General features: G+C 41.7%; 1 protein-coding gene across 1 annotated transcript in view; it reads left to right on the forward strand.

Moving 5' to 3' along the window:
• Positions 1 to 12,082: 12,082 nt before the first annotated feature.
• OSBPL10 (oxysterol binding protein like 10) overlaps positions 12,083 to 24,376 on the forward strand; it is a 95,715-nt gene continuing 83,421 nt past the window's right edge. The window contains exon 1 of the mRNA XM_088521147.1: positions 12,083 to 12,372. Within this exon, the coding sequence (XP_088377273.1) occupies positions 12,098 to 12,372 (275 nt within the window). The 5' untranslated portion in view covers positions 12,083 to 12,097. The remainder of the gene's footprint in view (positions 12,373 to 24,376) is intronic.

Here is a 24,376-nt window from a genome sequence, read left to right on the forward strand (position 1 = left end):
ATGAAGTTTTCAGTCAGTTAGCATGTCAACTGCTATTGCAGTTATTAAATGATGCCTGAATGGCTTGAATTGATCTTCCAGTTTGAACTTAATCCAAGTCTCTCCCTTTTATATCTAAGAGGCATCGATGTATTCTTCCAAGGAATACCAAAAATCTATGGATGGTTTCCCTGGTTTTAACAGCTGCCTTTAGGCTAACAGCTACTCAGCACAGGCATTTCCAAGGGAGCTCTGAGATCTGAATTGCTGGATGATGCCCCAGTTTGTCTCTTGGGTTTGGGAGAAGCAACAGGAAAAAATGTCTCTGCATGTTTATAGAAAAAGAGTGATGAATCATGATGACATCAACAATTTCGTCACTGATATTGCTTTCCTCTAATTTTGGATAGAAAACACTTGGTCGTTGCTTATGTGTATTAGTGTGGCATTCAGACCCAAATGTTCTGGTGCCACAAATATTCCTCCCCAGAGTTCCTGCAACTTGTTTTCCTTGGATAGAGCTGTGCTGGGATAAATGATGAGGGTGTAAGATGCAATCCAACTAAGTGACAAATAAGGTGGAAAAGAATTAAGTTTGGTCTGTGTTGATAAGAATACTACACAGTCAATATCAGTAAGCAAATGCAAATATCAGAATTTTAATTTTGAATATGCACAAGGGACAAATCCACTTTTAGTTGTTGACTCACGGAGTCAATATATGCCACAAGGTAATGTTTTAAAATGGTTGTTCGCTTTTGTTTGTTTCTTTGTTTAAAAGAGAGCCTCTAATACTCTTTGACAACATATTTTTTAATAATTTGATTAAAGAGGAAAATTCTTGATAAGTATGAGCCAGAAGAAACTATCTTCCCCATAATTATGCCCATCTCTGCAAATTTGTCTACTCTGCTCTGCTAATCATATTTATAGCTAATCTGTAACGATGGCTACCAGGAGGGTGTAAAAAGCATTTGAATTGAAGAATGAACTGGTATGGCACATAAATACAAAGCATAAGGGGTTTCATTATTTTCTACACTGCTATGAAACATGCTGTATGTTTTAGGAGAAATATTATCCATACTCTTGGAGGTACAAGCGTTCATATTCAGTGCTACCATTCGCTGTCTTTGTTTCCCTGTGCACCCATAACCTCTACTGCATGACTAGTTAAGTGGCCGTAAGAGCACTGAACTTAGCACTGCCGTTATGGCGCTGCTTTCAAGTTTACAAGAGTATTTATTTGAAAGCTTTTAACAGCTTAAGTGTTTGCCCTGGAGCCACTAAAATGTGCATGGCACGTGCATGCTTTGACCGTTCAAAGATCATCATCAACAAACCAGGCAGAAGTCTTTTGAAGTATATGAGCTGTCCAAATTATAATGAAATGGATAATTGACTTTGTGGTCATTAATTTCCAAGTTAGAAGGACGTTAACTGGGCACATTCTGGAACCTGAAAACTCTGCAGATTTTATTAGAAAATTTGGTTAAATAAAGCAATATGATCTAGCTTTTTCTGAATGGGCAATATGAAATTTATAAACATTTCAAAACAGACTTTTGTAGAAGTGTCTGGAAGATTCTGAAAACAGATTAAGCAAAGAAAAACCTTTGGCATCAACCCCATGTCTTAGGTGTTCCTTTCCTTTGAAGAAATGGAACAAGTCTGCTGAATACATGTGTATTAGTGCATCTTTTTTATGAGGTTTGAATATGTTTGCTCTTTAGGCCCTTCTGTTTGCTCTGTGACTCCTCAAAGGGTGAATGCACTCACATTCTCTTCTTATGCTATTTATGCAAGGGGAACTCTCCTAGAGACATGAAATGAGAAGCACTTGTACTTCTCCAGCTCTATCCTGTACTCCACGGAGGCTTCTCTGTTTCTAGGAAGATGTGTTAGAATATCCTGAACTATTTTGTTTTCCCTTAACCCCTGTGTGGCCTCCTTGGAATGACCAAGTCTGTTAGAAACTTTTAATCTAACACATGGCTTTGCTTTTTTTTCTTTTGACACATATAGAAAATATAACCTAATTAATATATGTCAGGGTGAAGAAGCCTACCACTGTGAGGCCTAGGTCTATTCTATCTTCTGTTATTAGTGCCTTTTTGTTTGTAAGCCTGCAATTCTGGCAATACACTACTTTTAAACTGGATGCTGGTGCACAAAGTGATACTAATTTCCCATTTACTTTCTAGCTGATAGTCCATTCATTTCCTGGTACAACTCCTATTAGGAATTAGTCAGATGTAATGAATACATCATTGTCGCTTTTTTAATTTTGTGCATCCTGTTGGGGTAGGAAACCCTTGCAAAATGACCTAATGTATTCATTTTTTTGCTTCTCTTCCCACCTGTTTTGCACCATGTTGTCCTTGATCGTCCTGGCTCTCACAGAGTGCAGGGTTTCTTGAGTTCTTTTGTTTGACTTTTGCACTTCGTGGGCGTCTTCCTGGTTTGTCTCTGGATGTGAACTGGTACCCGGGCTCTGCTTTTCACTGGTGTTTTGAATTTTTAGTTGCAGTTGCAAAATTAAAGTGCTGTTTGTCCACCAGAAGCCTTGTTCTGCAGTGAGTATATCTTGAATTAGTTCTAAACAATGTGTCCAGATTTGGGTTGGAATCTTCCAGTATCTTAATATTTTCTGAAGCTTTTCATTTTTGTCCTAGATTTCAATCCTCTCTTTTTTTCTTTCCTTTTTTTTTTTCTCCCATGAGAAAACAACATTGATACTTAATTCTTCAATCAACCACAGGTACTATCAGTGTAAGCACCCTTGTACCCTAGATAAAAGCACATTTCTGTGTTGCGTTTTATGGCAGAACTGTTGCACTTCTTACACATATGTACTGCAGCTTCACTGTTAGTCCTCTGCCTCCTCTGACCTACCTTAACAGATGTCTAAATATACTGTGGACTTCAGCACCAGGCACCATAAAAAAGATGACAACCTTCTTGGTGCCATTTTTTCTGTTAATGTTACCTATTGCTTTTGTATACACAGTGCAACAGCGTTTGAGCTTCCTTCTATTGTCTGCTGTATTTCCAGGGAGTTAGAGCTGTGATTAGGATTCACATTTTAATTTTATTTCTGATGCATTGCTGGGGTGCTAAGGGCAGCAGTTATGAGAAAACTGTAAATTTTTTTCTCCAACGAAAGCACATCAGCCGTATTGTGCTACTGATTGTAAATGAAAAATGTGCTGCCCTGGTTATAGGTTACAAATGGATTTTTATCTTTTTTTTTTGATAACTGATACTTTATAGTACTTGCTGTTTACGTCTACCTCCCTGGTTCAGGCTGAAGCAAATTGCCTGCAGGCAAGGAAAAAGAAGCCAGTAACCTTGACCTTCGTGACTTGAAATAAAGTGGAGAATTTTCCTGAACAAAGAGGCTGATGCAAGATTATTTCTCCACTTTTCCTCACTTTTTCTTTTGTGCAAGGCCCAAGCCTGAGCACCTCTATTGTGCTTAAACAACTTAAAAGAATGTCTTTTGAGGACTGTACTAGTTACATGCTAAGCCAAAACATTAGGAAAAGAAACCAAACTGAAAGGAAATTGTGTTGTATATTTCTTCCCAGATTTTGTAATTAGTTCCTGTGCTCCGTGGAGAAGAGCAAACGTGTCAGAGCTGTTATGCATAACGTTTATGTAGATGGGAGTGATGTGCTATTTCCTGTCAAAATTACAAAACTAAGGAAAAATAATCTTAAAACCTATGGCATTAGTTTGCCTTTATGTATCAAGAATGCCTTTTTTTTTCCTCTTAAACCCATCTTCCTTCTTGTATGGGCATGGGTTGGCTTCTTAGTTCCCTTTTCCCCTTTCAATATTTTGTTAAGATTTTGTTAAGATTCAAATCGCCCTGAAACACTGGTTATCTCTTGGTTATCTCTGGTATCTGGTTGATGACCTTCAATGTTTTTATGATGTGCTGCATCACCAAGCAACATCAATTTTCCTATTATAGTCGTATGAGAGTGAAAAAAATCCTCTGGTTAAGTCAGGAGACTTGTCCTCTATTTCTTCCTTGGTTATAAACTCCCTGGCAGTTGACTACCAGGATTTTGACACGTGTGGTTTATGTGCAGCCTCAGAAGGCTGCATCTAACCTAGCCTTTTTTGGCAAACTCCGCATTCTGCTCTTAGGCTGACACTGAAGCGACTCCACCTCCACTGGGAATTACGAAGTAGACCAGCCGCTTGTGTTGCTATCAAAGTGTTGTCTAAACTTGGTTAGGACAGACCTAGCTGGCACAAGAAGGCAACAGCAGCTGCCAAAACCCTTGCTGGTGCTCCTAATCTGGTGTTACAGTCTGCAAAGAAAAATCTGAAACTCTTTCAAGCTGTTTGATCCTTCTCCTTGCTTCTGCTATGATCCCCATTTTTCCCTATTAGCAACAAAAACCTATGCCACTTCCTGCTGAAAACACTATGAATTTGTTTTCCCCCAGTTTATGAAATACAGGTTGTCTATGAGTTTATTTATAACTTCTAGATGTTTTTGTTCTGGAAAAAAAAAGGAGGCATATGATCTTTTGCAGACCTTTCATTTTCCATTTGATAGTCATACTAAAAAAATACTTGTGAGAAGATTGTTTTCTTAGAGATCCTGTCTGTTAGAGGCTGACCTGTCCTGATCGGGATGTCGAGGTGCCCCAGAAATAGTCCCTATTTCCCCAGTAGAACAGTAAGATTGGACATTCCTGTTTCAGTTTCACAAGCAGGATATTGGAGAAATTAAAACAAATTTGTCCATTCCCTGAATGTCTTATAAAGCAGAAAGAGAAAATGTTGTGTTTTTGTCTGTGTACAAACCCCTGTTTCTTTTTTTAACTCTTACTGCCATTACAGGTTGCAAGTTTCTGGGATCTCTTTTACCAACTTCCAGAGCTTAAGGGTATGCCATTTTCTGGAAGCTTCGCTCTGTTTTTAGGCTATAATCCAGTATTTCTGTACAAGTTAGAAGTTTATAACTGATTGAAACTGGCAGAGTTCAGAGTTTAGAAAGTCTGGATCTGTGAAACTGCAGCTAAGGAGTGCTGCTTTCAAGCACTCTCTGAAAAAGACCCAAGGACAAGAAACGTTAACCTGAAAAGCCGCAGCTTCCTGAACTGTAGTTTGTTGGCTCTGAAAAAAATAACGTATGTTTCACCTTGGAAATACAGGCAAATGCTCTCCTATCAAGCTGGGTATTAATGCATATTCAGTTTTGCAGATTCAAGTCTCAAAAATCAAAGATCAAAGCTGACAGCTTGGTTTTAGAAACTGGAGAGACGGAATCATAATTCAGCTCTTTTCATGTATGAGGTTGTCTCCACTGGATGCTCCTGTCAAGGCTGAGTATGATATGAGAGAAATTCTTATCAGCAAATTTACCAGAGGAGGGGGGAGAAAAAATTATGGGCATCTTTTTCTTATCAGCACCCAGAAGAGAATTAAACAAATGACCTGGTCAGGCTTTTATAAACTTCTGTTTCTGGTGTTTTTCCAAAGCAGCCAAGTTAATGTTCAATTCTGCGCTGCAGGGTCCTGCAGAACACAGGGTGCCCTATCTGCTACTCCGGCTACATCAGACCACAGAACAAGTAACTGAGCACTTTCAATAAACAGGTTATATAATGAATGCTGCCTTTATCCATTTTTGAAAACTAATATTAGTTCTTGTGATATGTAAGAAATCTTTGGTTCGCATTTTTTTTTTCCACAAGCCTATTTGTTGACAGATGATTTGCCTATTAAAAAAATCACTCAGTGGTCAACCCTGGTAAACAGAACGTTACTTTGTGTTGGGATAGTTGCAGATATCACACATTCTGGAATTATTAAAGTACAACCTCCAAGACTCTGACTCCCAAAACTATATATTAAAAAAAAAAAAAAAGTTTTGGACATTGGAATACTAATTTGCCTAAAATAGTTTTATTGGTAAAATAATTTTCCTGGTAAAATTTAAAACTGAATGACTAAACATTATGCCAGGAGTTTATTGAATTTACAAGAGATTTACTTTGGTGGAGAAATGCAGTAAAAATGTAGATGTCATGATTTGCTCTCAGGTTCTTGCATTTCACTGTAATATTAGTCATAAAAACTAGGAAACATATACAATCTGCCCAACTTCTGAACCATTGCTGTGGAAAGATGAGTGAACATAATGATAGATTTACTATGACATTCTGCAGTTTCAGAAAGCGTTTCAGACACACACAGTTGTTTGGCATGTCTCTATATTTTAGTCACATGCATCGAAATACCTGCCAGTATTTGCAGGTTAAGAAGGAGCCAGTCATGTCATGTAAGAAACTTTCATTTGTCTCAATTGGGTTTCAGTTAATTTTTATCTCCTTTTCACTGTCAAGAAATCTTTGTGTTTTGTTTTTCATCTTGACTGCAAAATTTTATTTTTTAAATGTTATCCTATTATGAGGCAGATTCTAATATTGTTCCAAAATAGTACTTCAAAGTGCTATGTGAATGTAGTACTTCAAGTGATATGAATAACGCACAGTGCTGCTGGGGGTGAATAAGGGAATTAGAGTCAGGTCCAATTTGAATCAGACCGTTTTTTAAGCTATAAGATACTATATTATCTAATACTTACAGAAATTACTGGTGGTAAGTATGAGATCAAAACCAAGTAGCGTAAGCTAATATTAAATTATTTGTAAATACATTCTGCAGTATAATATCTCTATAGCAATAGGATGCAAAACTAGTTTTGCAAATTAAGCATAAGTTTATTGCTACTCGGATATTTTATACAGCAAGTTGGACAACAAGCTGGCTGTTTTTACAGTGATATACAGCAACATGCATTATAAATAATAAATACCAAACTGACAAATTCCACTGGAACCACTCCTCTCTGGTAAGAAAGAGCTTGAGCACTAGTGCCAGGCATGATGTAAGAGTGCAGGGAGCACAAGCAGATTAAATGTGGTCTTGAATTGGAATTTGGTCCTCAGTAGTGAATTTGGCCTGTACTTTTCAAATCTCTCAATGTTTAACTGCACAGATAGAAAAACATTAAAAAGGCCTGCATCATGTTAATGTTTGGTATATTAACATTTTTGTATCTATTCCTGTTAAGGGAACTGTACTGCTACAGTTAAAATACTCTGGTTTTCCCTGAACCTCCATGATCGTATATTATAACAAACAAAAAGCATTAGAGAAATTCAGGTGGGAAAAAAAAAGGTATAAATGTTTTGGTTTCAGAGTAAAAATCTCTTTAAAAATCATTATAGCAAGCCATCTTGATTTAAATAAGTTTGCAAAGGAGGTGATTCAGTTCTAACCTAGATTATTTTTGCTGTGGAATTGCAGCTTCGCATTTTAGGGTTTCTATTACCACGAGGTTATGCTGGACAATGTCAGTGTTTTCTTCTGCACTTAGTGTGTGAATGAATCTATCTTAAGGTCTGTATTTGTGACCACCTATTAAAATTGTTCAAACACCGCCGAAAAAGAATGAGGCTGTTCTCACTAACTATACAATACATACTGCCAGTGATATGCTCATTTCTTTTCATGCACTGATTTCCTATTTGTTTTCAGCCAAAGTTCAAGAGATGGATTCTAGCAACAGAGAAAATAGCCTGCATCATAGTTATCATACACAGCACACCTATGCACATTTAGTGACATCCTTTGCAAATACCCAGAATATGAGCTAGGGTGCTCTCCAGCTAACCAGCCCAGAGTGCGGGCCTCAGAGGCTCACACGTTTTGGTCAGGATTGTTTCAGCTGGTCTCACCTGCAAATTACACAGAAGTGCACTGTGGCTGAGTAAACAAGCTACGAGCAGTCTAGCTATGGCAGCACAAATCTAAGTCCAGATGAATTTGCTCTGCCTCATGGCAGAGTGAATTACCCTGCACTGAGCTCTCTGCTGCCTGGGATAGATTGTTTCTGGCAGCCAAGATAATTTGGGGATTTTTACACTATGCCGTGTTTCGTTTGGCTCTTTCCTTGTCACTAGCTTTAAGTTAAGCGAGGTTTAGAGCAGGATGATTACCCAGCTTCAGGAGAAGCTGCTGCTACCAGGATGAAGTGTGGCAAAGAAGCACATTTACTGCATATCACAGGCTTATAGGCACTAGGAAGGAGTGGAAGATGCATACTGATGCAGCGAAGCTCACTATAAAGTTGGCAGATTAATGAGATAATGCTAACGTCTATTTTCTTGATATTTTCTTGTCAGAGCTGTTTTACCCATGGACGTTACGCCGGTTAAGTCTAAGCAAAATTACTATTTAAGGCAGAACATAGTAATTGTATTAAAATTCTTTTGCTGTGTTATGGAAACAGCCAGATTAGAGGATGCAGGGCTACTTTTAGGCCTTCAAATCCAGGAATTGGTGGCAGCCGATGTGAGGAAGGCCTAGGAGAACGCGCTCTTGCTGTGCTCCGCTCCGGCTGCCCTCGCTGTACGTGGCAGGGAAACGACCAGTGAGAGCGAGGCGGGAGCAGGCCTGACTGCCGTGCGCACCCAGCCTTGGGGGCTACTTGGGACTCATTTCAGCAGTGATAGAGGTGCACGAGGGTGGGTTTTCACTCATGCGTTGCCTGCTGCTCAGTGACACCCAACCTTCGCCTCACGAAGCTTGTGGGAGATGGGGCGGTGTCTCAGGAGGACTCCGGAGGGCCGGTCAGTAAAACTGAGGAAGCCTTGGGTTATCTCCATGGATGAGGTTCAGTGTTTGAGTGCAGACCAGGCAGAAGCAGTTTCTGTAGTTCCTAGAGGGGGAAACTTCTCCATTTTCTGATAAGGAAAAACACTGTTGAATTTGATATCTTACAGGCATCTGTTCTCTAGAAGATGGGATAAGTAATGAGTTACTTGAATTTTTGGGAGCTCTTAACAGATGAGGCAAAACTTTGCTTTGGTCAGAGAGTGAAAATAGTTTACTTTGGAGGAGTGTGAAGTTGCAGCTGTTCTACCTTGAAAGCAGCCAGAGCCCTCGTTAGGTTGATTGCTGTTAATAAAAGCTAATTAAGAATACTTGTAACAAAACATACACCATGCTGGATTGCATCAGACTAAGTCAATGTGCATTACCCTAAAGTCTAGCACTTTTAGCACAGACTGTTACCTAGCAAAAAAAAAAAAAATAGTGCAGGTTCAGTTATTTTGAAGAACTTTTATGATTTAAATGAGGATAGGGCCTTACTGATTATCAAGGTTGCTATGAAAAGTTGTCTAACTCTATGCTAGATTATAACAGTATGCTAATACCAGGGAAGGAAAAGAGATGGAAAGGTTGGATCTAGCACATTCTTGTGCTTAAATACGATAAAAAAGCTAAATATAGTGCCAATGTTTGACTCAGAAGGACTTTTGCTTACTAAATGGGAAAGCATTCTTAATGTATGAACAGCTGTACTATAGGTCAAACTAAGGGTCTGTCTAGCTGGGTATGTTATTCCTGCCAGCAGTGGATGCTCAGAGAAAGTCAAGAACACGGCAAAGATAAGGGGATTATTGCATCAATAAAGTAAGCACACGGGCTGCTGGAAATTGGAAGCTTAGGGCCTTTCAGAGCATAAAATACCTCCAAAACACTGTGGTGAACCTTTTTTAAAGATTGTTCACAAAGAATTGTCCAGTTGCTTTATTTTTTTTTAACTTTGTGGACTTCTGGAATCCCAAAACACCTTGTAACAATAAGTTCCATGATTACAGAACATGCAAAAAAGTGTTTTCCTCTACTGATTTTAAAATGGCTGCTCCTACAGTGAAGGATCATTCTATATTAAACTTTCATAACCATATTAACAATTCAGAATTTTATATACCACCTGCCTCTTTTCCATCTGAAAACCCTACACAGTTAACTCTCTCCTTATAGAAAGACTTTTTTATACCTTTTCTTTCTCTACCCTGTCTTATATTCTCTACTGACTGAATATTATAAATGCAGAGTATAAAGACACTGGGTGTACTATGGATTCATATAGCTGCATGCTGATATTTGTTTTCATAATGAGCTCATCACAGATGTTTGACTTGATTACCCTTGAACACTGAGATGTGTTTTTCCGAGGACTATTTAAAATGACTCCAAGAAGTCATTTTGTGAAAGTCATAGCTAATTCATGCACAGTATTTTTTCCCCCATGTGGCTTTCCTTTTTCCTTTTAAATCAACATTCGGCTTCAGTTGCCATTTTATCAGTGATTTAGCCACTACTGTGAAATCCTTCTGCTGTTCTTTGCAGTTGATTCTAGTTTCAACAATTGAGTGAAGGAAGGGATTATGATTTAAGAAGATACTGAGCAACACAGATCTGAACTCAGAGTCGTGGGTTCCCTCTATCTGAAAACTGGCTGTTCGTTCTTGTATTGTGTTCCCTATCTCTGAGCGAGTTAATCTGTAGGAGGACCTTCTATTTTATCACATCACAGTAATCCCTCTATCAGCTGCGAAGAATGGTTTGGAATTCTGTGAAATTATCCTGGGGCGTACAATACTTATACAGTTTATTGTCCCTTCCATTTCAGAAACTCTGTAATGGGCATGCCATTGTGATTTGGGTTTTACATATGGAAATGAGTGGAAAGTATAGCAGGCTTCTCTTTCTGGCATAGTTTTATGCCACTAAATCCCGTGGGAGGTGGGAAGATTCATATTCATTTGTAATGTAAAACATGCATAATCAATGTGTTTCAAAAGCTGATGAGAGATCTTATGACACTATCATCTCATTAAAGCATTTTGTTCTGCTGTTTTGGGCTGTGGCAGTGGCCGATTATGAGGAGAAATGAAAGGAGGGTCTCCCTAATGAGTATCTCTGAAGAAAAGGGCCTGAGATTCCTGAAAGGCCAATGGATACCTCCTTCATTCCAATGTCTTCTGTGGTCATCAGAAGGAATGGAGCTAGCTGAACCTGAGGAGGAAGATTTCCAGATTGTGGACATGGAGCTCCTTTCCATAGTAAACAATTGGGGAATGTTAGACGAACATCTTAGGTAATAGCTCTGACTTGAAAAATTAGTTATTCTGAAATGCTTTCTGTTTTAGAAAATAACTCGATTTGTAATGTTCTTCCTGTGTACTCAAGAGATGCACGCTAAGAGTTCCACCAATTAAAATTCAAATCTCCAGACTGCAATGCTTCAATATTTAGCCACAACATAAGACGTTTAACTACCCAAAATTCAGGATCAGGCCCAACACTTCAGCTAACCAACCACAACACATATGGTAGGATTTTCAAGAGGTAAAACTGGGAGAATCTGGTGAGGAGCCCTCCTCTCCATGTTGGTTTATACAGGGAACCTAGGCCTCTCTCTGTAGGCAAATTTGGGTATTTGAGTATTTTCCGAGGTGCAGGACAGAGGATGCCTGATAACTTGATACACTCTAAATATGTGTGGAGCACACAAGTGCTGAACCTCCCACAGGTTCAAACTGCAGAAGCTAAGCTTGTCTCATATATATAGATACACATGCACATATATATAAAACTCTGTGGGCACCTCTGGTTTTCAGGTCTCCAGCCATAAAAACAGCACTACTAACTGTCCCATCTCCAGTGCGTTGTGAAGATGTGTTCTTCACCGCAACTGAGGTATTCGGCCAGCAGTTGGCCCTTGAGTTGACTTGACGGGATGTAAACACACAACTTCGAACCTGCCCCAGTGCGCAAGGCTGTGCGTGGATTTTTAGGATCATTTTAACGGAATCACAGAGGTTACGCCCTCCGCTTTCGGAAGGTGCCGCTCTCCTGGGCGCCCATGCCACCCCCGCCATTTCGCGAGCGGCCTCTGCCCTGCGCCCCGGCGGCGGCCGAGCGGGGCTCGGGGGCGCCCCGGGCTCGGGGGCGCCCCGCGCGGGCCGCTGCTCCCCCGCCAGCGCCGGGTGCTCCCCGCGAGGCAGCCGCTGGGGGACGCCCCGGGGGCGGCCACGCCGCGCCGGGCCGCGCCGGGCCGGGCCGCTCCGCTCCGCCCCGCGGCCCCAACGGCCGCCCCGCGCCCGCGGCCCCGCGGCTCGCGGCCCGGCCCCTTCTCCCGCGGCGCCGCCCTCCCCGCGCCGCCCATGAGTCAGGGCTTTGGCGGGCGCGGGCGGCCGGAGCGGGCGCGCAGCCTCCGCCGCGGCGCTCCATGGAGAAGGCGGCGGCCGCGGCGAGCGAGGGTGGCGGCAGCAACAGCAGCAGCCGCAGCAGCAGCCGCCCCACGTCGGCCGGCTCGTCGCCCTCGTCGTCCTCGGCCAGCCGCGGGCTGCCGGGCCGGGCGGCGGCCGCGGGGCGGCTGGATGGAGCGGGCGGCGGCAGCCCTGGCTCGGCCAGCCCGGGCGGCGGCGGCGGCAGGCGGCGGGAGCCGGTGCTCGAAGGGGCGCTCAGCAAGTACACGAACCTGCTGCAGGGCTGGCAGAGCAGGTAAGCGCGGCCCGGCCCCGCCGCCCCCAACATGGTGCCGGGCAGGTAGGCCGGGCCGCCGCGCGGGGCAGCCCCGCCGCCCGCGCCTCCCACCGCGCCTCGGTTCGACGCTTTTCAACCCCGAGCGGCCCCGGAGGGGGCGGCGGGCCGCGCTGCGGAGGTGCCGGGCGCGCTCGTCCTCCCGCCGTGGCCGCGTCCTCCCGCCGTGGCCGCGTCCTCCCGCCGTGGCCGCGTCCTCCCGCCCTGGCCGCGCCGCCCTGCACGGGCGCCCGTGCCGGGTTGGGGTCGGCCGCGGGGCGCCGGGCCCGCGGGATGCTGTGGAGCTGGCACCCCGGGACCTGCGTGCAGGGGTGTCCCGGAGAAGTGTCTTGCTCGTGCTTCGCTTCTAGCCAGCCGGGTGCTCTCAGCACCGTGAGGTGTCGGCGATGGTTTGGGAGAGCAACCTCCCCACCACAGGCAACTCTCCTAACTTCAAACGCCCGTGCTAACAGACAGCAACCCCCAGAAACCCATCGCTCGTATTAAGCGATCCTGAAGAGCGGCAGTGTGGCCGTGGCGGGGACCCTCGTGCGCTGGCTGTGTTTTTAAAGTACCTCTAAGTGACAGAGGTGCCGGCCTGCGTGGGGTGGAGGTGATGGTGGGAGGACGTGGGGAGCCCGTGCGAGTCTGCGCACGATGCCGAACGTGCCTGCTGCCCTGTGGGCAGGTGCCTGTCCCCCCGAAACCGGGCAGCTTCAGCGCAGGGGAGACCCTCGGCCATCGCTCGGTACCCCCAGTTCTGCGCCGGCTGCGAAACTCTCTCCGTTGATTAACGCAGCCCTCCCGTCGTTCTGACAGCGCACATGGAAGTTAAAAGCGACTCCCCCCACCGCTTTTGGTACCTCTATCTCTTTTTGCAGATTGTTATTAAAAAAAAAAAAACTTTCTTTTTAAACACATGAATGGTTTAAGGGTCCCTTTCATGTAAACTGCTGAGATTACAAAGTAAAAGGTCTCTGCTTGTAAATCTTTGGGTCCGGAGCTGCCTCTCTGTTGTGTCTGGACAGTGCTTAGCACTGATTAAATCTCTTGTGTGACTGACGGCTTAAAATAACATGGATAGTCCGTGTATGTGCAGGAAACTTGTATTGGAAAACATCATGGAAAGGCTCTAAATGTGATTTAAGTAAATCTCTCATTGCAATTGGAAAGTAACGTCACTTACTTTCAGCAGTCTTTTTAATGCTGTTCTGTTCTACTCTGTCATTTGCCAGTTTCATTTTGTGTAAATTTGGCTGTTTGAGCAAGTGGCTTCTGATGATGGTAGAGCTTCTATGGTTAAGTAACTTCTTTTTGGCTTGTTCAATTCTGTCCATCTGTCGATCTCTATGCCTGTCTTTAAGGGTGGGGGATCCTCAGAGTTTAAAGAAAAGAGTTGAAGCTTGATGCTTACAAAATTTGGTCTTACTGTAATCTCCAGTAAACCAGTAGCAATTCACAGGCTGGTGGTAGTGGTTGTCTTTGTGAGTATTTGTCATGAATATAAATAAAATAAAGTTGAAAAATAAACTGGAAACTTGACAGAGTTTTTTAAGATATCTAATCCTTATCCATTAGCCTAAATAATTTAAGTGTATTTAATGTTAGCTGCTGCCATGTGGTGTTCAAGTTGAAAGGTTTTTCTAGGTTATCTAACACTTGGCAGACAGAGTGATCTCTGCAATCCTAAAGAAATCCTTGTCTTGTCATTTGAGTTACCATAAATTGGTGTTACTCCCGTCAGCCTGTAATGGGCATGTGCAAGAGATTCCCATTTCATATGAGACGAGCAAGTATGGATACTGAAACACAGCAGTCCATTTATGAGCATTAACTGAAGCGAGTGGGGCCTCAGGTCCTGTCTTAAGGACCAGCAGTGCTTTTTCCTCCAGGGATTTCTGAGGGTTTGTTGCCTTCTTACTTAGAAGTTCTGGTTAGTTTGGAAATAGTCTCATGTGGAAGTGAGTCAGATTCTTCTTTACCTTAAAGCAAGCAGAAGGAAAGGCCCTTTATTTTTAGTCTTAAGGCCTTTCATTGCGTGATAAAGGTCTCAAGGGGGCCAGGCATGTGCAGTGTCTCCACTAAAGTCAGTAGCTGCTTCTGGGTTATGCAGGTAGGAAGGCAGGGAACGAGATTTAACTCAGCTAGTGTCTGGCCTGGGGCATTAGGACATCTGTCTGTCTTTGCCTTTTTTTTTTTTTTTTTTTTAATCTGTGCTATGAAATCGCACTATGAATTGAAGTGCTCTTACAAAATGTTCCTGTCAGGTTTTACCTGTTCTACGTGTGTGTGAGAGTGGTAACCTGTATTGTAAGTGGGAGTTGTGTGGGTCTAATAGACAAACATGTCTCTTTAGGATTGTCATGTCAGGCAAAGCCTATTTTGCATGAGCTAATTTGATATTAATGGCATACTTACCACTTGTGGCGTTATTATCCTGCTCATGAAGAGTTCAAAAGAATGTTGTAAAGCGTCAAAAATCCATTTGCCTGAGGTAGCCCCAAACTGGCACATGGGCTGCTTGTTCCTTCTTCCCCCCTTCCTGAAAACTTTTCTGAGTTGAACTGCTCTTTGTAGATTATTTTGCAGCCTGGCTGTTTTCTAAGGCAATACTTCAGCCTGTCCTTGTTTTCTTTCTCAGTTGAGAGATCTGTGGTGTTTGGAGTCTGCATGAATTGTGCCCAGTATGTTTCTTGTGCCTTGGTACCACCAGACTTCTCTTTGGGATTAGCTGCATTCCATGTAGGTGAACAAAACAAAAAAAAAAATCATGTTTGGTGTTTTGCCATTCTTGCTCCTCTTACTGGCCTCCACAAGACTGTGGTATGGCTTCTTTGCGTGTATGACTCAAGAGAAAAGTAAAGGTCCTACTGCAGAAGGACCTTTATTTCTACTGCCCGTAACAGCAGCCAGGATGCTGCTGCTTCTGCTCCCTCTGCTAATTTTGGGGCTGCTTTTGGCTTCCAGAGGTCCTGCTGCTCTCACTGTGTTGTTACAGGAGGTGTTGTCTAAAGATGTTAACAGAAGATGACCATCTTTTTTTTTTCCAGCATAGTATTATGACTGCTCTTGATATACTATCACAGATACAATGATGTATGGATTTTTTTGACTAGGGACACGAAATACTCAAGGCTGCCCTTTTTTGCATTGTATATAAGCCTTGTGCACTTAAGTGAGAGTAAACTGGATTTGGAAAGGAAAAAAGCTCATGCCATAAACAGCAGGTGAAAAGGCACAAGGTCAAATTGAAATAAACAGTCTAACATGGGAGGTTAAAGGCAAGAGAAGGAAAATGTGTAAAGGAAGAATGTAATGATTGATGGAGAGAAGGAAAGTCAAAAGGAAAGTGGCTGAGAGAGGAAAAACATGCAGTTTTTTTATAGGTGAAATAGTGCAAAACAGTGAGTTTGTATTTATGGACATATACATATCTATATATGTGTGTGTGTGTATATATATATATATATATATGTATGTATGTATGTATATGCTGGAGAAAGAGATTTTTGACCTTTTAGGACAAAGAAAATGGTGCCTTTTTTCCAGGACAGAGATTCAGAAGACAGTTACCAGAGAAAGAGATGACTGTCATTGTGTAGGTACACAGTTATATACCTATGGAGCTGCTGGGTCAGAAATTTGTTCAAGGGAAATGATCTGTTTTCTTTTAATAGAATAAACCGTACTGTTGGCATTCTAACCATAGAGATGATGTGGGAAAGAGGACACGCCAGCAGATTGATTTCTTTAATGTTTGTCAAGTTTCTTTTTTTTTTTTTTGTGTGTGTATGTGTGTGTTCTTGCTAGAATCGGATTGCCCACCGATTCCTCTATTGCTTATCATTCTGTCTTTAAATAATGTTTCTAGCCCTGTCTCTACAGGGCTTTGTAGTGTTGTAATGTCTCTTATCTACAGAGTTCAGGAAGGGGAAGGCTATTCTAAGGAGCCGGAGATATAGCCTTCCATTTTCTACTGTTTTTGGGGAGCTTCTCCTTAAATTTTGAAAAATATAATAATAGTTTGCATGTGATAATTGGGGAAACAAACACTGCAAGTTGCAAGGCATTTTGTTAACACTCTGTTATAATTTTCTCTTGCAAAATAGATTTTACTAGAAATAATGTGGTCCCTTTATATGTAGTATCTGTTTACACTAATAGGTAGTATGGGAAGGAGGAGAACTATCTGAAAGCAATGTGTTTTGTTGAGCTTGAAGAAATGAACAGGATATATAGCTCTTCATCACGTATCTTATATCACTGAAATTGTGAGGATATATGGCATAAATTCCAAATAATTTTGCAATGCCAAAATCAGTTGTTAAGAAATTATAGTTAAATCAAGGCACCGTTTTTTTTTTTCTTTTCCTAATCCCACAATCTATGTGATAAGAAGAATCATGTTAAAATGTAAGCTTTGTCATTTCCTCCTTTACTTATTTCACTTTTTGCTATTGAAACTTTTTTCCTAAGTATGTACCACTTAAACTCTAGTATTTCTTTTGGGAAAAAGAAAAACTTCCACCTTTTCAATTACATTCTACTAATTTATTTTTAGGAACGTGAAAACTTTTGGTTAAGACACACTATGCTTCTTTCAGTTAGTGATTTGCCCTTAATTTTGCTGTTGCTTCTAAGCCATGTCTGTTAGGACAGTGGTGGATGCTCTTTAAACAGAGGGGTGAATTTAGAGGAGGGTCTCACTGAAAGTGAGGGCAGGGTAAGAGGCCAGCTGAGAAATGTCTTGCACTCTGCCTTGTTGTGGTGCTCACAAGGAGTATTTAAAGGAAGCCAACTTTGGCTCTCAGGGTGAGATTGGGAAGGATGGTGCTGTGGTTGGTGGAGGAATTGGTTTAGGCTGTGGAGATGGGGGCGATATCGGAGAATTGCTGTGGATGCTTCATTTGCTCCCAGGGAGTTAACCCGAGTCCTTTGTTCTGCCCATGTCACAGGGGTCAGTGCTGCTTGTGCTGATGTAGAGGGTAACCTTGCTTGGTGCATATAATATACTTGATGATTGGCGCTGTAGGAAAAGTCTGCTTAAAAGGCAGGAGATGTGAGCATTTCCCTGGGACGGTACATTAGGATTGGCAAGTGCGTTTCAGAGCTGAGCAGCAGCCTTGTACTAGAGAGAATGAAGTGATAGGCAAAATAGAGCGTGGTCCTCCTTGCACCCAGATGTCACACTTTGCTTTCCCGCTGTGAGAGGAGGAGGCGGTTGGCACGAACACCGAAGCACTTGCATCCTCTTATCTGGGTTCTGCTATTGCTAGTTCGTCTCGCTTTTGAACAGCGATTTTTGTGCTTAGCAATGGAGCGATAAATGTGGGTAGAGGGAGCACATGTGCGCTTACTGGCTTAGGTTTTCCTTTTTCCCTGATACAGGTTACGTTCGTGTAGAAGAAGTGACAGTTGTTTAAATAATGTGCCTGGATTTCTTTTATGACTACATAAGAAATGTATTCACAAGATTTCCCCAGTCATTTTAGGCTAAAACAATTGTTTAACAAGAGTGCGTTTGGAGCTTAGCTTCTCTTTGGCTAAATAGCACTAAAGTTCTTATCTGGTTCTTTATGGTGCACTTGGAGGGTTGAACGAGGCTCCTAAGTGAAAAGGATGCTGAAATCCACCACCACTATTGCCTCTTAATGTAAAATGGTGTTGAACCAAATTCAATAACATAAATTTTGTGAACTAATAATAGCGAATTTGCTCCTTTACTTGTAATGCATTTCCACAGTTTCCCCTCCCCTACATACCCTAGTATCCTGGCATCACAGTACATCTTGTAGGCTTGTCGGAGTCTTACTGAGGTGCCTGAGTGTTTCATAGAACCCAAACCAAGGAGGGAAAGCTTGCTATATGCTTAGCTTTTGCTGGAAACACTTTTACATACAAATGGTCTAAATGCTTCCATGCTTCTCTTTCCAAGATGGCAGGTTGAGGAATGGCTTGACTACGCCGTTATGTAGTGTGAGCAATGGGACTGTCTTAGTTCCTTTTCCACTTAATTTTGCATTTATCTTTGGATATCTAAAAATTTTTCTTCCAGTCATGGAGACTCTCTCATCATAGATATTTGAGTAATTTGCCAGGTTTTATTGCTTGCTATTTAAAATTTTGCCTATTGTTCTTAGAGCGTCAGTCTGCCCACCCCTGCACTGACTCTTATGCTCATTATTGATGAGACTTCTTACCAAATTTCAGTTCCTTTTTGGACTGGCTCGTTTGTCTTTTGACCCTCTTGGAATACCTGGGGACCTCAGGTTCCCAAGACTTGCCTGGCTTCTCCACACCGATGCATTCCTAGCCCCAATCCCTTGTTATTTCCTGCTTGCCTTGCTCGAGCCCTCAGCAGTGCGACACCGCGGTGCTTGTTACGTCGTCTTTGCTGCTGTGCAGGATGCTCCTCTGCCCAGTCACGTACTCGCTTTGGTGGGGCTGCACCAGGCCACCGGTGTCAAGGGGCCCTTAGCTTCCTTTTCCAGGTGGTAAGGTGGCAATTGGGACGGCCGTGGGAGCGCTCTCCCTGCAGTGTGCTCCCCCCAGGTTTAACAGGTTTGCTGCTGTTCCCTGGGATGGTCCTGAGGCTTGCTAATGGGGCGAGCACAATCCCATTTTGAGGTGGCAGGGAAAGAGTAAGAAATTGTTGGATTATAAAAGACAATATTTTATAGATATGTTTGCGGAAAGTAGTTAAGAGCTGGAAGAATCACTTGGACCTAGTAATTGGTAGATTATCCTTAGCCAGAATACTTGGAGTCATTGCTTTTCAATAATTAAGACTATTTTTTTTCTTTCTTCTTCTAGATATATGGCTTTATTTTGACTGTATTGAAATGCTTGTTGTTTGCTGAGGATAGCTTGTTTCCATGTCACTGGAACCCTTATGGGTGATTTTTTTTTTTTTTTTGTCTTTTAGGTCATTGCTAAGCACTTGAGAGCTAGGAACTGATTGCCAAGGAGCCCTATTACAAGTAGATTCCCTCAGAGATTCCTATTTAGTTATATTTTGAACTGACAGCATCAGTTAACTGTTTTTCAACCCACTTAATGTGTCTCATGCTGTTTTTGTACTATATTTAAGCTCTGCATTAGAACATTGCTTCAATGCTGTTAGCAAACTTCTAATATCCTCAGAAACGCACCGAGGTTTCTGGAGGAAATTTATTTTTTGTGAGCTCATTCTGCTTGGCATTCCCTACCTTGCTTTAAATGTTCTTGTTAAAGATGTCCAGTTGCAGCTCTAGCAATATTTTATAGAGTGCTGTGTGGGCCAGGAGGCCTATAATTAACTTGATTTTCCCTTTTATGTGTATTTTTAAAATACTGGCATGGTGCAGTTTCTTTCCTCTTGAGGACTTCCCCATTGCCCTTGGTGGGAGGGAGCTGGATGATGCCCCAAGGAGCTGCGCAGGCCGATTCTTGGCTTTTGGAAGCGCTCAGGATGTGCTTGGCAAAACCCAGCGATTCCGTTGGCAGCGTTGCTTTTAAAGCATGGGCTTATGGTTTGGAGTGGGCATCCACGGAGTGCTCGGTCCCACGTGGCGCAGTGTGGGTGTTTGGGGCACTGCGTATGGACTGGGAGAAAAGCTCCCTGGAAAAGGACGAGTGGGTTAAGCCAATGCCTGCAAGCCAAGGTGTTCTGTTTCTGGATGAACTTGTAATAAAAAGGGGAGAGGGGGGAACGACACCTCTCTCACCTATTGCTGTTATTTGGAGCTGGCAGGAAATGGAAAAAGAGCCTCAGTTTCACTCCCCTGCTTTTATGTTATTCATAGGAGGCAGATAATGAAGCTGATGCTGCAAGAGAGACCTGAGTGGAGGAAAGATGAAGAGGCAAAAAAAAAAAAAAAAAAGTCTTATTCATTGCTGCAAGCATTAAGGCATTTGGGGCTGGCACAAAAATCTTTCCTGAAGGTTCCTTTACCAATTGCCTTATCACAGGGAACTTCTTATAAAGGCTCCTGCTGTTGAAGACATACTGAAAAGACTTTTTTCTCTCTCACCTCTTTTTCTTTTTTTTTTTAATATGTATATTTTTTCCACTTTAAATACTGGAAGGTTTCCCTTTCACACCATTTCTTTTTCCCCACTGCCTACATTTTATCTTATCTGATTAGTTGGCTTTTTAGTTTTGTGACTGTTGGGTTTGTGCCAAGCTTAATGTTACTTTGTTGTGTAAGAAAAGGCTGATTTGGTATCAGAATGGGGGAGAAAAGAGGTGTGCAATGGGGGAGGAAGTTAAAGAAAGGAGTAAAACCTTCCCAGGGAGGACTGACAGGAGAAAAGGGCGACACAGAAAGGGAAGTGAGGGAGGGAGAAAAAGAAAGAAGCAAATACTGAGGGCAATATAAGGAGAAGTCTTTTTTTTTTTTTTAATACCAAAATGTTTTAAAAAACAAAAGGCTAAATACAGCATGAATCCAGAATGATATCTAGGATACCTAAGTGAGGTAGTTGGCTACACATTACCTGTTTTATGTTTTAATATTGCCATTAGGAATAGCACACAAAAATAGAGTGTAACCAGTATTTTTCTAAATTAAATAGTATGTTGTGCAGCCGGATTTTGTCTTGCTTTCTGTTTTCTTTCCTCCTCCACTTTCTCTAAAAGAGCAAATCTCAGCCTAGTTATGACTGCAAATAGCAGCCAGAGGAAGCTACTGGCAGCGTCCACCTGGATATATATTAACGTGCCAGGCCTACCTTTGCCCTTTTAAATACACGTTGTTTGTGTGGGAATTAAAGCATATGTGATGATGAAACTGTCTTCCTGGGCAAGGTCATAAGGTTTTTCTTGCTTTTGATAAAAATGAGAATCTAGATATTTGTGCATATATAGAACAGTGTTTTGGTTTGTTTTATTTTTTTTTTTTGAAATACATGTATATAAAGCAGCAGCTTAATGCATGCAGGTTTTTAGAAGTAATTGTTGCTTGCAAATCAAACCACTCTGTCTCCAGGAGCATCAGAGCTAATGCGCCAAAGGTTTCACAACATATTGATGAAACAGATGAAACACCTTTTGATGGACTCTGTGAAAGCCATGCATATGTTTCTTGGGAACAGAGTTGAAAAGGTACTCTGTTAGGAATATGGCTGGATATCAACTAGGTATCACACATGGAAACTTTTAATTTTTGGTTGATGAATTGGCGGTCTTGAGAATAAAAGAAAAGCGGTCCCCACCAGCTTGGAAAGGATTGACTTAGAAAGCTGCCAAATTCCAGTTATCCTAAGATGATACAGGGTGAAAGAAAGGTCTGGTTTCTGCAAAGCTCCACTTGAATTAGTTGGGATGGAGAAGAGGTGAAAATTAGCCAGCGAGTAACGCGAAAGCCAGCTTTTGTAGCTTGTGTGTCGTCTTGTCTTCCATCTGATCTGTAAAGACAGTGCCGCATAGTCTGGGATATGTTAATTCTTTCAAACAGGGGATTTTTAGACTACAGATGAAAAGAGCTCAAACGCTCGGAAAAACAAATGGAAGAGAAGGGACACATCGAAGACTTCAAACATTCCAAAAAGCAAAACCACCTTAAGTTCTTTTGTGGTTTTTGATTTTATATAAATCTATGTTTAAAACTATATGCAGCTCACAAAAAACGTTGTTGTGTAATACAGCTGAGTGCTCAGCCCCCGGTACATGAGCCTGGAATGAATGTTACTTGTTGAGCAGGTTCTGTCAGTGAAATAATAATGTAAATACAATGGTGCTGGGAGGAATGCTGAAGTTCATGCGATTCAATTTTAGGTGATAAATTATCTGCAACTTGAAGGTAAAAAATGAAAAAATAGCAGTTGCTATAAACACTACAGTAATAACACAATAAATTGTAAATCAGGTGTTTTTATTCCATAAGCTTTCACAGAAGTTACTGTCCAAACAACAGATCTGTCCAGAAAGCTTTTGTCAGGGAGTATCCAATGGTTCACACCTCACTTAGACACAAATTATTACGATACCTCCTAGGACAGTTATGGAGGCCAGACCCTTAGTGAACTATGTGAGCAATGTGGGGTGGCAGGGGAGACGAATGAGGAACTGATAGGAAGACTGCTGTCTCCTGGCATCATGTGTATATGTTTTCCCATCAGGAAATTAGTTGTGGAATTTGTATTTGTTGCGCTGATAGGTGATGATCTTGTTATTATGTGCTACAGGGATTGTGTTTAATTAGTCTTTCAGACTGTTTCTCTGGCATAACATATGTGAGTGATGTGTGTATGTCCAAGCCAAATATAACTAGGTGAACATGAGAACTATCAGGAGCCTGGTCCTTGTATGCCCGGGTTAGATATTGGTGTTGTTGCTCTGATGACCAGGGTTCATGAAATCAAGCACAACTTGAATGCCAGGGGAATGTTATCAGTACTACAGCGTACCACAATGAATAAATAAGAACAACTGCCAGTTAACTCATGATCTATGTCCTACTAATGCAAAAGTAAATTGCAGCACAACTGTTCTTTATGTTGAACTGTTTTTTTTGTTGTTGTTTTTGTTTTAATTTTGCCAGCATGTTTTATGGAGTCATTTTTTCCATATGCTGAAAAAAAAAATCTGATACTATTTCTATCTGAGAATATCTTAGGAACTTTATAAAATTTAGGAAATCTTCAACTGTGTTTCTTAAGCTGCTTAAGATAGGGGAGAGGGTGTTTGATCTTTAAGTAGGCATATTTTTCCTCCAGAAATTGATTATTGTCAGTTGTAGTTCTATTTTATTTATTTCTATCTATCTATCTATTTTTTTTTTAAATGAGATCCACAAGTGGCTTCCGAAGATTCTCAGGTGCTATGGTTTTCCCAGGGAAAGATTAGTTTTTCCGTTTACAGGAAGGTCTTTTGGGCTTTGAGGTTTTTAGCTATGGGTTAGCAAATGGCACTGAAGAGCTGCTGGGTCTCGGCAGTGGTTTTTGCTGAGGACAGGGTGAACTTTGCAGGTCTGGCAAAGCAGTTAGTGAATAGTGGTATAACCTCCATAAAACTTTGCTGACTCAGGGCAGCTAATTGAAAATTTATGCTATATTATGCATTGATGGGATGTGGTTGTTCTTTGAACCTCATAATACAGTACAGTCAGTATCTTTCTCAAGTTCCTGTTCTTAAAAACTTGGCTTGGGCAAAATAACTTCTGAATATTGAAAAGATGTCAAAATGAAATCTAGTTGCTCTAAAAATAAATAAACTGGGCTTAGTTTTGGATATGCTTTCTGCCCTTCTTTTAAATGTATGATGATAAAACACACTACTCTGTACTTGGCAATCCTTAGTATAAAATATTCTGAGAAATGCTTTCCTGATGTATGATGATAATCTTTACCTAACACAGTGGGTTTTTTTGTTTGTTTGTCTTTTTTAAAAAAATTTGATTTAAACTGACTGTGCAGTCCTGCTCTATCACGAGTGTCTCTACGGTCTTTGGTTCAAGCTGTTGGGAACATCCTTTTCTGTAATTCCTTGATATGGCTAGGAATTCTTTGGAAGATGTGCGTAGTGTGGCAGGTGATGTGGCAGAAGATAACATTGAACTCCCTGTACGTTTGCAGAAATAACTTGTAAGCTATCTGCAGGTCTTAGAGGTGTGTTTTATAGAAACTTCCAGGGAAAAATAGGTTCCTCCAAGTGCTTCAGAAATACGTTTATGCAAAGGTGCAAAGCTGTAAGGGCAATTGCTGCTAGTTATTTTTCAGAGTAATCAGGTTAGATTCATACTCTCATGATTCTCCTCTGCAGCCTTAGTGCTCAATTGCCATTGCCAGTCTCATGCTCAAAGTAGCATCTTGGAACGTGACTCTGCCCTAGTTCACTCCAATAAGATAAGGTGCATTAGCTCCAACCGGTGTTGCTTAGGTACCAAAGGACTGATCTGCTATATCTGTGAGTAAGCTTGACAAACCCAGTCAATTTAAATATATGTCATGGCTGTTACCCTCTTCTTCTGTTATCTTGAACTGTTTTGTTGTGATTCATTTTTAC

The sequence above is a fragment of the Tinamus guttatus genome, unplaced genomic scaffold (assembly GCF_059628265.1).
Source record: "Tinamus guttatus ecotype Peru unplaced genomic scaffold, ASM5962826v1 Tinamus_guttatus_pri_ptg000115l, whole genome shotgun sequence".
NCBI classification, from domain to species: domain Eukaryota; kingdom Metazoa; phylum Chordata; class Aves; order Tinamiformes; family Tinamidae; genus Tinamus; species Tinamus guttatus.